Source organism: Notothenia rossii (assembly GCF_949606895.1).
Source record: "Notothenia rossii genome assembly, chromosome: 12".
Classification (NCBI taxonomy): domain Eukaryota; kingdom Metazoa; phylum Chordata; class Actinopteri; order Perciformes; family Nototheniidae; genus Notothenia; species Notothenia rossii.
Window position 1 is genome coordinate 5,999,340 of NC_136911.1, and position 12,933 is coordinate 6,012,272.

General features: G+C 42.2%; 1 protein-coding gene across 1 annotated transcript in view; it reads left to right on the forward strand.

Annotated features, from left to right (window-relative positions):
* slc22a17 (solute carrier family 22 member 17) overlaps nucleotides 1-12,883 on the forward strand; it is a 14,237-nt gene extending 1,354 nt beyond the window's left edge. The window contains 8 exon segments of the mRNA XM_079662220.1: nucleotides 4,617-4,720; nucleotides 5,831-5,985; nucleotides 6,165-6,330; nucleotides 6,924-7,048; nucleotides 8,041-8,146; nucleotides 8,352-8,575; nucleotides 9,501-9,612; nucleotides 10,590-12,883. Coding sequence (XP_079518346.1) covers nucleotides 4,617-4,720; nucleotides 5,831-5,985; nucleotides 6,165-6,330; nucleotides 6,924-7,048; nucleotides 8,041-8,146; nucleotides 8,352-8,575; nucleotides 9,501-9,612; nucleotides 10,590-10,866 — 1,269 coding nt within the window. The 3' untranslated portion in view covers nucleotides 10,867-12,883.
* The last annotated feature ends 50 nt before the right edge of the window (nucleotides 12,884-12,933 follow it).

Genomic DNA, 12,933 nt, shown 5'->3' on the forward strand with positions numbered 1-12,933 from the left:
AGAAAGTTGTGAAACCACGTTGAAGAATGCCCGGTGACTCATTCAGAAATGTTGGTTTTCACCTGCGTCACTTTGTCAAACTGAAAAGGCCCTGAGGGATAGATAACATTTTTCTTTAATATTTTACTAAGTAAGACCAATTCCTTCTTATAACCAGTTAACCATTGAGAGTAAGGAAAGAAAGAAAGTGTATTTAAACTGGACCTATCATGCTATATTGGAAAAAGATATTGCAGGGCCATACTTATACAAAACATGTCTGTGAAGTTTTTTGCTTAAAATACCAAACAGATCACCAATTATAGCCATGCCTCATACTGCTCATACCCCTCTTTTGCAGCCCTGTTAGGCCCAATCCCAAACCACATCCTACCCCTACACACTACCCCTCCGTTTGCGCGTTCGCGCGGAGGGTCCGCCACTTTAAGTGCTGTTCCAAACCAACGAGTGTGGAGGGGGAGTGGGCTATCAAGCCCTCACACATCGAGTCTGCATCGGTGCTGACTTGAGACCGGTCTCTACCTGACCGCTGTGTGTGTCCGTCAGGAAACACGCTGATTACAAGTAGTTCCAGCAAACATCCACTGATAAACTGCGATGTTAACAACCTCTTGATAACCTCATATGTTTTTAACTTAGGATCATACCTGTGTTTAGTCTAGAAAAAGGTAAATGTGTGCATTTCATTATAACAAAAAAAGAGGAGGCAGAGATTATTGCCTGATCAGAATTCTAGCAGAGATAAAGTTAAATTCTGCTGTGATAAAACGCCATCCTGTTCTAAACCACATCAAGGATTATTTCTGAAACAGTATGGAGCTCAAATGCTTTTTCTCTTGCGGGTTTATCACAAGGTGAGCTCCTTTTTTTAATTTCCTGCTTTTTAAACACATGTGCTCTACAGTACAGGTTAGCTCTGAGTGTTAGCGAGGCTTGCTAATGTAAACAAAGACAGGATTACGTCCAAAACACGTCAGCCATTGTTTCTGATAGCAACTTTCTGTGGGTCCGTCGCCGATTTGACGTCAGATCGGCAGAAAATCTGTATCCGCTCGTTGTACCCCTGTTTTTAAAAGATTTGGGTACAGAGGAAAAGAGAGAGGGTTTTATTTGCTGACGCTGCGTGAGTTCCCCGACGCACCGGGGACACATGTTTATGTATAAAAGACTTCACAAAGTGCATTTTGCATGATAGGTCCCCTTTAACTGAATGAACACCAAGGTTGATCTTAATCTTAAAGGTCATGCTTCAGAATATGATTTGCATCAGTTTTGTACTTTATAAACCAAAACATATACAAATATAAAAAAAGAGTGGTACATAGAAATGTCTCGCTTGTGGCCATACTTTTGTTTCTTTGAAATGTAACTTAGTTGTCTTATTTAAACAGCAGAACAATGTTGAAGATAAGCTACAGTGGAAGAGTAAATATTTGTTACTATGTAATTATCTTAGCTCTGAATCACATGTTGTCCCCTGAAACACAGGCATTTCTACAGGTTAGAATGATAACCCTGTATGAACAATTGTATATCGTGTAATCATTCTAGATTTAGGTCTGGCTGTTGAGGAAAGCTGGTTCATGCTGTTTACATTAATAAAAGAAACCAGCTTCTGTGTACATGTGTTATGTAGACAATGTTATAAGCACAGCAAGTACATTCTGTGTTGATGCATCGAAGTGTCACTTTGTACACTGCTTGTTTAACTTGCAATGGATGGGAGTAAACATGCTTTTACCCCATAGCTTTATTCAATAGCAGAACCCTTGACTTGCTCTTGTTAATGTCTTCAACAGAGCCACTGGGGCAGGTCACCGAGTGGAAACTGTGTGTCTGTTTATATTTCTGGTGCCTTCTGATGTGGGAACCACACCCAGGCCTATAGTCCGTGTTATTAGGGCAGTTGGCTGGGAATCCACCCACAGCACTGCAGCAAGCTGAGGAGACATACACACTGCCAAGGGAGGCATTGAGCAGGAGAAAGTGTGCACATGCCTTCTTATAGACGCATGGAAAATAACAAGCTTACAGTCTCGTCCTCCCCTTGTGTTACATACTGAGCGGGACATGGACACTGTTCTATTGTGTCTCTTAAATCAGGGTTAGTTCATAAAGTATTTCTGCTGTCATGATGATCTGTTCCTCCGTGCTGAGCGGGCAGTCTCTGAGCAGGAAGCAGGAGGCGCTCTGATCAGCTGCTCCTCCACCACAATCAATACATACTGTGTCACTGAACGAGAGGCATCTCCACTTAACATTCCCGTGCTGGATCCACGGCTAATGCACAGACACTTCCTGCCATCGTTACGGTTCGGAAGAATGATGATAATGTTCCCTGAGGTTATTAATATGTCAACCCTCAATAGCTACATCTTTGATATGTCTTGGTGTTATATGCCCATTTGGAAACATTTAGCAAATCAATAAGCGGGACTGCATTTAATGGAAGCGTTTTATAATATATCAGGTTTAACACAACTCCTTCTCAATTGATTTTTTTCCAACACATTTACTATATTATATTCAGAATTTTTAATTGGAATCCCAGAAGGTGCATTATTTAATTAAAGGTATAATATTGATCAAAAAACTATTCTGATTTAAGTATTTTTTTTTGCTGAAATGTCCAAACCTAAAGATGTTATTAAGCAGTTTAAAGAAAGACATCTGTTATTTAATATTTTTTAAAAATCTACTTTTAGAATAATAGTTCAAACATTCCCTTTTTATATAATCACAATCAGATGGGTTTTGCAAAGTGTTAAGTCCTAAAAGCAAAGCAACATGATATAAGCATAAGATCTTTCTTGGTCTAAACAGTTATACTAAACAGGCTTTAACGTTTTGATAGAAATCTGTTCTTGTCCAGAGTCGGACTAATGATAAATTGAGTGGAGAAGTACAACCAAACGTGAGTTGGCAAATTCTCAGTTGAGCTTATCTCCCAGCCAAGGCGAGGCCCAGGGAGAAATGTTAAAGGTTGACTTGGTTGCAGGTTTCCTCCCAGGGCACCGCTGCGTGATGGTGTCTGAGCGTCATCTGTAGAACCGGTCTGAAGAGCTCACCAACCTGTTTGCTTGCATTTCCCCTCCTCCTGTTGTCCTCAGCAGGGCTCCCTGTGAGCTCAAAGCTTTGTTTTGCTGCCCTTTACCCGCCCGGTGTGCACTGTAGTGGCTCCGAGCCTCAGCAGTACGACCGCTGATATTATGTGACAGGCTTTTATGTTTCTGTGCACGGGCTCCAATTATGTAAGGCCTTTTTACGACCAGCCCTCTGCTCCCCTCTCTACATCATTAAAATCATTTGGCTCTCAGTGGATGCAGACATTAGCAGAGCTCAGCTGTTAATGCAAATCAGTGAGTCGGCTTAATGTGATTTAAACTTTGAGTTTTCTTTACACATTTTCTGACTTCTAAATGTAGAAGCATTACATGTACAGTCACACACTTAATGCATGTGACGCTACTATTACTACTGCCAGTACTATTAGTAATTATACAAGTAACACCATTTTCTGAATACAAAGTCATATTTTAGTTAAGTATTCCTTTGTTGTCCTTTTACTGCATTATTGTCTCAGCCTTTTGTAATTTAAGTGTACACATAAATATTTAACAAAACAAAGCTGAATAAGTGTTATTTGTAATTCTCTTTTTCTATCTCTGTGAAGTTATTGAATAATAATAATAACTTATTATTTTGATTAAATTAAAGCCTTGAGCTGCTCTGCCTTTTTGAATCTAAGTAATTCATTAAGTTGATTTGATTTGCCAAAGGCATATTTCTTCACGAGTAAATCAAGCTAACAATAAATGTGAATGCTCAGTGGTGTTTTACATTAGGCGACGCATTAAAAACTCTCTTTGTGAGCAAAGAGCTTCTACTTGTCTTTGTGTTTTCTTCAGAACTCAAACACCACAGTCACTTTACAGTAATGTTTTGAGGTGGAAGGTTCTGTGATCTTATATTTTTGATCTTCGAAACACTTTTTGGTTTACAGTTTTAATACTTTATCAAAAGTGTGTGGATAATTCAATGAGTTACGGTCATTCAGTTATTCTCTCAATCAATGATTTGCTTTTGTTCTCTTTTCTGTCATTGTAACAGACAAACATTGGTTTTGGACCTCACCTTGCACCTTTGTCTTTACTCTCAATACATTCCTGATAAATACAAATCGGTAATGTTAGTATAATTCCCATGTTCTGTAAGGCAAATAATACGCGCAGTGATGTTTTCCTCATGACTTGAAGTTCTCTAACATGTATGCTGTTGTGAACCTGAGCAGATAATCTCTAGTGTGTGTGTGTGTGTGTGTGTGTGTGTGTGTGTGTGTGTGTGTGTGTGTGTGTGTGTGTGTGTGTGTGTGTGTGTGTGTGTGTGTGTGTGTGTGTGTGTGTGTGTGTGTGTGTGTGTGTGTGTGTGTGTGTGTGTGTGTGTGTGTGTGTGTGTGTGTGTGTGTGTGTGTGTGTGTGTGTGTGTGTGTGTGTGTGTGTGTGTGTGTGTGTGTGTGTGTGTGTGTGTGTGTGTGTGTGTGTGTGTGTGTGTGTGTGTGTGTGTGTGTGTGTGTGTGTGTGTGTGTGTGTGTGTGTGTGTGTGTGTGTGTGTTCCAGTGGGATCTGGTGTGTGATCAGTACTGGCTGGTCCCAGTGGAGGAGGTGTGCTTCATCCTCGGCATCCTGACCGGCTGTCTGGGCCTGGGCTATGCTGCTGACAGGTAACACACACACACACACACACACACACACACGTCCAGTCTGCAGATGGTATCCTGCAGATGCAAGCAAGATGGCTTTAGTACCAAGAAGCCCAGATGTCATTTTCTAAAGCCGCTTCCATCTATTATAAGACATACATTTGTGCAATATGAACTACAGAATGTATCTCAATCACGATTTACTACACATAAGCATGACTTAGGGCCTTTATGAAAGTGAAATGCATTATAATGCTAGCTTTTAAGGCATAGTGCACGGCTGTCTGCATTAGGCACAGTCTCTGATGATTGTCACAATGGCTCCAGCCTGTGCCTGCTGTGTTGTCAGATTGAGAATCACAGAGGGGGAGCAGTAGTTTTTAGGGGGAATTGTGAGGGAGATGATGCCAGTTTAATCAGCTAACAGCCTTCATCTATTTGCTGACCAATTGAGCCTAGTGTCTGTTTGTTAAGACTGGTGAATTAATGCTGCCTCCTGGTACAAAGGAGAACAGGGGGCAGTGCTAATCTGCAGGCTGGATACAAAGTGCTGCACCTGCATGTTGAAATGGCTAATCATCACATTTACTTATCAGCAAGTGAGCTGAGGTGAAAAATGCCTTTTTATCTTTTCTTGTGATCACAACATCTCTTTTGCTAAGTTTGAGGTAATATCACATTTAAGGTTGTCTGCAGGTTTTCATCTTAGGCTTTAAATCTGGCCTTAAAATTGTATTAAGTAAAAAATGATAGGCTGTCCATCGTATATACATCAATTCAGGAATGTGGTAGAAAGGCTAATGGTTCAGTTCTAACTGTGTCCATTTGATCTTATCTATTACATTCCCAGTAGACTGTATTTTCTGTTCCACACTCTTGCTGTTAATATTTATTTTATGTGAAGTGTTTTTGCTCTTACATAATCAGGACTTACGAGATCATTTTTTGCTGTTGCAAGTCTCGGTTTTAAATGTTTTTACCTTGATTTGGATTTAACTGTCTTTGCTAATCGTTTTTGTTTTATGCTAATTACTTAATAGATTTGTGAAAATATAAATCAGCAATATGCCAATTTCATTAATGAATAAGTTGTTGATGTTTTTGTTAAACATGTGTGTCCTTTCCCTGCAGGCTGGGCCGGTCTAAGACTCTGCTGGCCTCTCTGACCCTGTCGGTGGTGTTCGGGGTGCTGGTGTGCGTCGCTCCGAGCCCCCCCATCTTCATCGTCATGCGTTTCTGTTTGGCGGCAGCTAGTGCTGGAGTCTACCTCATTCTGTACATCACACGTGAGTATTTCAACATTTAAAGCACAGTTTGTTTTAGTGTAAATGTACAAACAAGCAAGATTAAAAGTATGTCATTAGTTGAGAAAAACAATATATAGCTTTCCTTCTACAGCTATGTTGTTCATGTTAATTATGACTAACCCAAATGAGTCAGTAATGATGTTGTGTGTTCCCTTCAGGTCTGGAGCTGTGTGAGCCATCTCTCAGGCTGCTGGTCACCATGCTGGCCGGGCTGATGACTGTTGCTGGAGAGCTGCTGCTGCTGGCCGTGGCTCTGGGCTGCCAGTCCTGGAGGGGCCTGCTGGGGGCCGGCGCCGCCCCCCTCACACTCTTCCTCAGTTACGGGTACTGCTTATCTGTTTGAAAAAATATCCATGTAGGATTATTTGTTTGTAAGCTTCCTGTGAAATGTTCAATTGTAGCTCTTTTATTCCATCCAGTACGTAATCAGTACTTGCCTTTCATATTTAGATGTTCCTCTTTTCTGTGTACTTGTATATGGACACATGTTTTATTTCCCTGTGAAACTGGGGGGACAGGAGAGTGAAGGAACCTGATAGTCTTTTGATAAAGTGTCCAGATGCCAGCTGTCTGGCTGAACGCTCTGTAGGACCGTATTGATTCCAATGCCCTCGTCACACTGAAGCTTGCAGTTCATGTCAGAATGCATTAGGACCACTTTGTTTATGGTCCCCGGTCCCTAGGACTTCTGTAACAAGATTAGCCTCCATTGCCGTTTCAAAGCAAAATTAATAAAGATTAAAGTATGATTACTAGCAGTGGATTACAGGTTTAGAAATAAAGCTGGAGGAATTCTGCTAATGTGTGACCAACATTTGTTTTTCATGGAGCAAGATGCACATTTGGGTTATAAGTGCTGGTGAAAGGTCAGCAAAGATCAAAGACTGAGCCGAACATATGTTTTGTCTCTTCTGCAGCATTCCTGGGGTGTTCCCTGAGTCTCCTCGCTGGCTCCTCCTGTCAGAAAGATCTGCAGACATGAACTCCTTCACTGAGAGGAGAAACTCCAACAGGGACCTGAGGGATGACGAGAGCTTCACAGGTGTGTTTGTGTTTGTGTGTTTGTGTGTTTGTGTGTTTGTGTGTTTGTGTGTTTTTGTGTTTGTGTGTTTGTGTTTGTTTGTGTGTGTTTGTGTTTGTGTGTTTGTGTTTGTGTGTTTGTGTTTGTCTTTGTGTGTGCAGAGAGTTTAGATTCTTACTGTCCTCCACAAAAAGACAGCAGCTTACATTTTCCTGCATCAATGCTGGGTTTGGTTTATGAAGTCTGCATTATTTATGTGTTACTTGATGCAGTGCATTTCAAAACATGATGACCTATCACACACAGCACTACCCCGAGCAGGTAATGATGCTCAATTATAATTCATGATTGATAAGAGCCATGGAATTAGAATAAGGCATGATGCCGTGCATAGACAATGATATGGTGGATATCCACTGTGCCACTATCTGGTGACATTGATTTGACTCTTTCATTTGTTGGGGTTCCCCATAGACCACACTGCTATATAAGTAGAAATAATGACAATAGATGCAAAAGTACCTATTTGTTTTAATATATTTAAATATTTTCTACTTGTATTATTTCAAAACCATACAATCATTTATAAAAACTAACCTATAATCAACAATGCTGTGCTCGATGTAACACTTTCATCACCGCACACTAATCTAAATATGTATTACTCTGCATATTGTAAAAATCAGTCAATACATCCATGCATTTCCAAAGGTGGCCTATTGCTGGAACTCCGAACAAAGTCTATTCTTGGAATCTCGTATAAATATTTTTTTTATTGCAGATATATTACGATATTGGTTAACATCAAGTGTTACCATAGCATACACGTTCATTCTCTGGCTATTGAACAAACTCTATTTGACAAATAGACATTGGAACATTGATTTGTCCTCTTGTACATGTTTCTCAGACATAAATAAACACTGACAGTGAGATATTGATTAAAAGAGAATCCAGGTCAGGTCATCATTCTCTGTCTGTTGTTGTAAATTACTCCTGTTTTAATGCTGCAGAGCTGGACTCAGAGCCGGCCCCCTCCTCACGCCCCCACCTGTCCTACCCAGAGCTCTTCCACAGCAGGAACATCTGGAAGAACATGTGTGTGCTGGGCTTCACCTCGTAAGTCATCCCACACTCGTGACAGTAATTTAGCACCTCTGCAGTTTCCACTTTTTAGTTTGCGCTGCACTTTTATGAACAGGAACTGGTTGCTGCTGCAGTTTCACCCTCATAGTGTCTTGACTGATTATTCCCACTTTTCTAAAAATAACTTCTCATGAACAATGACTGCTTACTCTTTGCTTCTCCTTCCTTCTTCCTTCAGTTTCATCTCTCACGGCATCAGTCACTGCTACAGCTCTTTCCGTGGAGACGTCAGAGGCACGGCCCCCAGCTTCTACTGGACGTACCTGCTGTCGGTGTGCGCGGGGGGGGGCGCCTGGCTGCTGCTCTGGGCCACGGTAGACAGGTTCGGTCGCCGTGGCATCCTGCTCCTCGCCATGACAATGACGGGGCTGGCCTCTTTGATCCTCCTGGGACTCATGGAGTGTAAGCAGGCTTTAGTTGCAGGATATTGTTTTTGCCAAGTAAACCTGGAGAGGGATGAAGAAATCTATTAATAGTCTTTACGACACCATGATACTTAACTGACATTTTTCTTGCATCCCAGCAGCTCAAGGACAAATATTTAAGAAAGCAACAAGGGAACATATTTTTTCCACGATGGCTCGTATTTAATTTCCGGATTGACTGGTGCACAAAAGAGTGTCCAGTCTATCGTGGGTCTCACTTATGTGATGCTAACAATTCATATTAGCTGTTCAGGAGAGGATAAGGGTGGCAAATTGACTCACAAGTCACCTCTGTTGTTGTCGAGACATTATGTGAGGCTTGTATGAGGATTGCATGTTTTACTTCCTCTAACTGGAATGAAGGTCAAAGTTAGCTTAATAGATGCTTAACCACCATAGTTATGTGTTAAGTTAATCATGCATTATGAAACGGGTCCAAAGCAAACCGGTCAGATCTGTCCATGGAAAATTATGTTCCATGGAAAATTATGTTCCAGGTGCCTTTGTCTTTCCCCAGCATGATGTCCAAACACTCTCACCCAGTTGCCTGAGTCTCAGTCTCCTCCTTGTGGCTGAACATGGGTACGACACCCCGTTTATGTAGGACACTGCAGTCGCAGCAATGTCAAAGCTGTGTCAGGAGCTGAGCTTTAATCATGCATCAAAGGCTGGGGGGGGGGGGGTGAAGCACTGGGTGGTGGTGTGTTTCAGGTCACCTCTTTTCACTGCTTTCTGTGTCTACTGTTAATTACAGTAGTCTGGAAGCTGTAGAGAAATGACTCAAGAGTACTTGCATCACTTCAAATCAACAGGGCAGCATGATATATCTTCAGAAAGGCTGCGGTTCATTAAGGTAGTCCACAGTAACTGATGGTTGTCCCTCCTCCTCCTCCTCCCTTTAGATCTCAGTGAGACGGCCATCACAGTCTTCTCAGTGCTGGGTCTCTTCTCCTCCCAGGCCACCGCCTCCCTCTGCATCCTCTTCACTGCAGAGATCATGCCCACCGTCATCAGGTAACACATCAACACTGATTTTAAAAGCTACAACTCTCCTCGTTATTATGTTTTGTACAAATATATTGAGATGTGAAAAATGAGCCTGCTCAGCTGCTGAAATGAAGGACATGAAAAATGCAGTACATTTCCATCATCGTATCTATAAGTAATGAAGAGACGCTTTTAGATATCTGAGAAATGTCTTCATTGACAGGGGTCGCTGAACATTTCTGACAGCTTAGCTCATTATCTTTTGGAGCTGAAAGAAACGCCTGATGGGGGGGTTTATGGTAGTTTACTCTGTAAAGCCTGATATTTCTTAAACACATTTTATTAAGCCATACTTGAATAGTTCAATCTGCATATTTGAAAATCGATATCCTTCTTATGTCTGTCTGCCAAATATGAGGTTACAGCTAGGTAGGATGTGGTTAGCCTAGCCTAGCATAAAACAGAGGAAACGGCTAGCCTAGCGTTGTCCAAAGGTAAAGACATGCGTAAACTCAAGTTTCGAATGGTCTAACAAACAAGAATAATCAGCTTCATATTTATAGAACAACATCTAACTGTTAGTAAAGTGTATTTCCAAAAATATGGAACTATTCTTTTAAAATTATGCACAATAGGTAAACGATAGAAAGATTAAACTTTGTAAAAAAAATGTTTAGGCACTAGAAGAAAACAATCCACTTGAAGTCTTCTTTTTGTACACCGAACAGCAGCAAGACAGAAATGAACTGAGAGTTTTGTCTTCGATAAGTGGAGAGCGAACAATAGAAATGTAATCAGTACATATAGATGTTAAGTGTGTGTGTGTGTGTGTGTGTGTGTGTGTGTGTGTGTGTGTGTGTGTGTGTGTGTGTGTGTGTGTGTGTGTGTGTGTGTGTGTGTGTGTGTGTGTGTGTGTGTGTGTGTGTGTGTGTGTGTGTGTGTGTGTGTGTGTGTGTGTGTGTGTGTGTGTGTGTGTGTGTGTGTGTGTGTGTGTGTGTGTACAGGGGCAGTGGTGTGGGCATAGTGCTGGCTCTGGGCTGCGTGGGCCGCCTCAGCTCCCCGCTCATGGACCTGAGGAACCACTACGGGTACTTCCTGCACCACGTGGTCTACTCCTCCCTGGCGCTGCTGGCTGTGCTGTCCATCCTGCTGCTGCCCGAGAGCAAGAGGAAGCCTCTGCCGCAGACGCTGGGCGACGGGGAGCAGTACCGGCGCCCCCCGCTGGGCAGGAGGAGGAGGGACAACGTGCCGCTGCTATCCACGCCCAACCCAGAGACCTAAAACACTCCTGAAAAAGGGTCGGATGGATTGAAATCACCCACTCTGCAGCTAGAACATTCACATCCATCATGCAGAGGAGGAGAGCTGCACAGATGATTGGACAATGAGGGACGGTGATCAGACTCTAAGCTTCCTAACATATCATCCTCAAGTCATTCCAGGCGGTTGGGTCGAGCTGCCATTTCTTCTTCTTCACCATTCTCCTCTTCCTGCCATTCACATGTGTAGATCTAACAGCGACACATGCAGGGAGTCCCCATCCTCATCTCCATGTGCACACCAGCATACACTGCTGCATCTGTGCGTCTGTCGTAGAGATGTTAGCTGCTTGATACGGCACTCCAGACCAGAGGGGGCCCGGAGAGTAGTCGGCAAATTATTCCTAGCATTTGACGTAGAGCGTTTTTTGTGGTGTTTGATGTGTACGACAACAGTAGAAGTGCTCAGAGGTGTGCAGAGTCAGCTTTGTGTACTTTCCTGTGACACCTGTGGTAAAACTCTCCCATGTGGCACTCCCAACAGGGGTAGACCGCTGTTCTCCTACACATGTTGTTTGAGTGTTGGTGCCTTGTAAATACTCTAGACCTAGTTTCTTTAACTTGTAGGGCATCTGAGTTACATTAAAGCAGACCCTGTAGCTGGAAACTGTACAGTACGCTGTACAGTGAAGAAGCGGTGCAGAGCACTCTGAATTTTTGTTTTAAAGATGGTGGTTAACTTGAACAAAATCTTCAAATTTAAGGGACAGTTGTGCGAACCAATCAGTTTTGGAATGAGGGTGATGGGCGGTGGTGGTGAAGTCCATAGGGACTTGGCTTGGCAACTGGAAGGTCACCAGTTCAAGTCCCGGAAAGACCAAGTGCTACCGAGGTGTCCCTGAGCAAGGCACCGTTCCCTACACAGCTCCCCGGGCGCCATTCATAATGGCAGCCCACTGCTCCTAACACCAGGATGGGTCAAATGCAGATAAACCATTTTGTTACATAGTACCTGTACTACGTAATGACAATAAGTTGAATCTTCAATCTTCTTCAATAACTCACACAAAAAAGGCCTTAAAACAGAAAAGAGTTCAAACTTTGTAAACAAATTCTTTGGTCTGGCCTGGAGCCAGCAATATGTCTGTCTTATTTATGTTGTTATTCATCTTAATCAGTCAATTATCCAGAGGCCTAGCATTTTTAAGTATTAAGCTAAAGATTGTTAAATTGGGTTGGCTGCAAACTGTCACAACATTCCTCTCTGCATGTCCGGGAGCACTGCAGGGCTTTTTTCTGTATTTCCTCAGAAGCTAATAGTTATTTAATACCTCTCTAGATGACCAGCTGTAAAAGAATAGACGGGTATGACCAGTAGAAGTTTAAATATGACTTCTATAACCAGGCACATATGTTGTATGTCAGCACTAAAATGTGTACGTTTTGAAAGAGGTCATCGGTTATCTTGCCTGAATGTTTATCGATGCTGGAGAAAGGGCCCGGTGATTATGCTCAATGGGAGCTGAAGAGGGCCCTCGAGCTGAACCCCCGACTCCTCAACCACGCACCGAGGAAATACTTTCCCTTATGGCTTTTTTATTTTTGAGTGTGCTGGCTGATGTTGCACATGGTTACATCATGACGGAGAATTACCGAAGCATGGCCATTTTAGTGCTTCACAAAAATATCCCAATGTATGCTTTTGTTCTTGGGTAATTATTTTCCTGGGCGTGTGATTTTTGAGAGGAGACGGGAGTAATTTGGACTCTGACGTAAAGGATTTACTCAAATAATTATGAAGGACACTTTAGCTGATGGCTTCTTCCTCATTCAGCCTTATGTCAATTTTCTTCCCCTGTTTGTATGTTGCACTCGACAAGTCCTCCTAACACGTATACACTGATAATTATTATCACTATGTTTTACTTGACTCGAGTAGTATTATGTCTGACACCACTGATGACCTGTTAAATGATGAGTGTTATGCAGTTAACTATATAACCTGATTTAATGTAAAATAAAATTGGTTGAATAAACGAGACATGTGAATTTTTTGTACGGGAGTTCTACCAATATATGTGAAGTTGTG